This window comes from Amphimedon queenslandica, unplaced genomic scaffold (assembly GCF_000090795.2).
Source record: "Amphimedon queenslandica unplaced genomic scaffold, v1.1 AMPQUscaffold_13426, whole genome shotgun sequence".
Lineage (NCBI taxonomy): Eukaryota > Metazoa > Porifera > Demospongiae > Haplosclerida > Niphatidae > Amphimedon > Amphimedon queenslandica.
Window position 1 is genome coordinate 244,435 of NW_003546338.1, and position 3,798 is coordinate 248,232.

General features: G+C 36.4%; 1 protein-coding gene across 1 annotated transcript in view; it reads right to left on the reverse strand.

The window, feature by feature from the left end:
- Window positions 1-2,363: 2,363 nt before the first annotated feature.
- Window positions 2,364-3,798, reverse strand: part of LOC100639732 (integrin beta-1-like) — a 2,369-nt gene continuing 934 nt past the window's right edge. The window contains 1 exon segment of the mRNA XM_019995981.1: window positions 2,364-3,798. This exon segment is cut by the window's right edge and continues 1 nt beyond it. Within this exon segment, the coding sequence (XP_019851540.1) occupies window positions 2,364-3,798 (1,435 nt within the window).

Consider the following 3,798-nt stretch of genomic DNA (forward strand, 5'->3'; position numbering starts at 1 on the left):
AAACTAAGGATCCTAACAACCCTTCTTCTTTTATAGGCTACTAGTTGCCAAGGTTAGTCTGGTAAACAACGGTACCAGAATCTTTTTTGATTGGCCGAGTGGTTCACCAACATAGCCAGGCTGGTTGCTAGCCAAGATGTATAATTCTAAATACCTTAGATACTGGTTACTCGGTTTCTAAGCGTTGCTAGAATCCCTCGGAAGTCATAGTAACCTCGCGCTGCGCGCTCGGTTACTATACACTTCCTCGGGATTCTATCAACGCTTAGAAACCTCGTAACCAGTATCTAACCTATATATAGATATTCCATTTTTGTGCTCAACTGGACTTGTAAAGTGTCCACAGTATCCAAGCACAGCATCATTTAGCATAAACTCTGTCCACATGTCGGAAAAGTCCGGATGCAATACAGTACACTGTATAGTCTGAGGGTCAGTGTTCTGGTGACGAGCATAAGGATCATCTAAAATGATATTTTGCACACAGTGATTATTATTAAATAATTTGTGGTCTGTCATTTAATTATAATTATATACAATTTAACTTTGCAAAGCAGTAATAGATTTTTAGTTAACAAATGCTTGCTTACATCTCATTACCTTAAATTCCATTTTGCTAAGTTCACAAAAAATTATGAAGTAAAAGTCACACAAATATTTCCAGCTATACATGTACTTGTATATGGCTATAGCTTAATTCACTCTTAATTTCAGTGATAAGTAAACTTTTTCTATAATTTGTATAATTGGGCTAATGCATGTACATGTGTTTGTGAACATGCGTAGCTAACCAATGACTTTCACTGTTATTTCATGATTCAGCACAGCTTCTACCTTGCAGCAGTTTGAATCATTAATCAAACGTGATATGGAAATTATGTGTTGACCACTCCCAACATCCCCAAGAATAGTTATCTAAAAAAGTCATGTCACTTATCATTATTTATTTTAGCTATTATTGGATATCAGTTCTAATGAGTTTAATGAGTTTGATACTAGCATACCTTTACTGTTGTGTTGTCTTTATCAAGGAACTCAGTCTCCAGTCCTGTCCCTTTCATAAATGCATAAAGCTTCTTTTCGCTGTTAGTATCTGTGCAATTTGTAGTAATATTTGGTAGCTTGTCAACTATCAGTGAGTATCCATTGTTATCCTTTATTTGGCTCCTAGATACAAGCAGTAAAGATGAACTAGAGCAAGTGGAGTTTTTCCCATCCTCCAAGACACACAATGAGAGAGATTGTACTACCAAGAGAAGAAGACATGATCCAAGGAGAAGAGCTGACTCTGTCATCTTGTCTAAGTAATGCCAGTGTAAGCTTTATTTCTTATCACACTATATGCATATACAGTTTTGATAGCACAATGAAAGTGAAACAAGTCATTCAACCCAGTTCAAAATGACTGCCATGACTTTTGGAGTCTTAGATGTATTTAGAAGCATAGTTGAGAAAGATATTTTTACTATTAAATGAACCTTATGCTTTAAAATATTGCTGGAAGTAAAAAGAAACTTGTTGCAATTTTTTTTATTCTGCAATAACACTCAGTTTGTCTTGCTCTAGTGTTAGTAGAGTATTCACATGACTATCTGATCTATAGTACTACTCTTTATATGCTGTAATACTTTTGGCCTCACCCAGCTTTGCGTAGGTGAGGACTAGTTTAATACTAACTCATGCATTAGGAAACTGTAAGTTGTCCCCATTGTACTTGTAACTCTTAATACATGTAGGTAGGTACCAAAAATACATATATAAGCTTATTGAAACAGATGAACCTTCGTAAAATAACACTAACTCGTAAATAATCAGGTGATACACTTATTCTCATCACAATCCTTTTTCATCTGGAGTCAATCTATTATAAATATCTTTGACAATAGTGATCTACTGTAACTATCTAATATGTACACCACTTGCCTTATGGTGTCAAGTAAATAAATGCTCTTTGTACTTATTTTGTTGGAAATTACATTGAAAATGGAAGAAATCTTTCTGCCACACTTTAAACTATGGTGTCTGATGGGATTGACATGACATACCAAGCATAATACGCTATACACTATAGGCACAAAGACAAAACAGCAAATGTGTTTGTCAGGCAAAATCAGACAATCTCTGGACATGTATAAACACTGACAATGAATTGTTATTTTGAATTCATGCATTCTCAGATATTGAGATTGAATGGTTCCCATTGTCTTTACTGTACCAGAGCCTCATACTGAATAATGAATTGTTAAGTGTGATTGGAACATTGACTATTTCAATTATGAAATACTTTTATTATGCATAAAAATGTGTTTGTATGTAACATGCCACAACAATCTAAAGCAGTGTAATAACAATGATGTTAATATCTAAGTAGGTCTAGCTACACCATAAGCTGGGTTTACAGTTTCAATTATGGGTTTTAAGTAGGTAGGGTTCTCTTGTGCTGAGCCTTTGGATCGACTAATCTCAGAGAGGAAGTTCTTGTACTCACGATGATCTTTGTACACAAAGATCAATTTAATCACAATCACAATCAATGCACCAGTAAGTAAAATACTTATGACTATTATAATAGCAATGGCCCATATAGGTATTGGAAGGCATTCTTCAGGCTCCACTTGATATATTATCATGCTGGAATTGACAGCAGAGAGAGCTACATAGTATGTATACTTGCATTCTACTGTACTAATGGAACAATCACTAGCTGACCCATCAATAGTATCAGGTATGGTGTACTGAGAGGCTGATAGTGTGAAATATCCTAAACATGATAAATCCGAGCATGAAGTGTTATCATTTTTAGATGCTTTTGCAAAGCATTTGACGCATTCTTCATTAGCAGTACATGATAGCTGGTTACCAGTGTATAGGCTACAATATTGACCAATAAAATCAGCATCACATTCACAGCTACCTTGACATGGATCACAGTCTCCTCTGCCATTACACAAGACTGATGTACTTGAATCTAGATCTATATCAATACAATTATCATACGAGCATTGACAATAGTCCCCACTGTAATAGAAACCTGAAACAGGTGATATATCGCACTGACAAGCATATGTACCATTAGAACAAGTACACGTACCATGCCCACTGCATACAAAACCAGAGTCATCATCACATTCATAGTTACTGCATTCACAAGCATCTCCTTCAATACGTGGTGTAACTACTCCTGGTACTCTATTGGTTGGTTGCTTACACACACACTGACCACATACACACTGACCCCTACTCTCACCACTGCACTCTTGATTATTAGGACCTAATGGACACACTGCTGATGTAGAGCAGTTACAGGAGGGCCCACTCCAGCCACTATTGCACTCACAGAGACCACAGGAGAGTGCTCCATTGTTGCTGCATAGTGGGCTTGAAGGAACTGCTGCATTTTCACATTCACAGGCACAATGGCCACCTATTTCAACGTCAAAAGAATCAAATCCAGGAACGTTGACAGTAATTGTTTCTGTTTTTCCATTTTGGAATTTTTCTGGGCAAGAGTTCAAAGTAAAAGAAATTGAGAAGTCAGCTGTACCTGATCCAATGCTGGAACACTTGTGTTTTTCTGGTAAGTAGGTTGAGTTTGGAGGGCAATTAGCTTTAATCTTAACAGAAATATAATCTGGAAGGACGAAGGTTAGTTGAGCTGTTGATACGACATTAGAATAAGCTTCTTGAAGAACCTCTCGTAAGTTTGCAGAGTCTTCACTAAGACTTAAACTAAAACCATCAAGTAGGCCACTAATGTTTCTATAATAAGCCAAGAAACTACTATCAGCTACAGCAAAT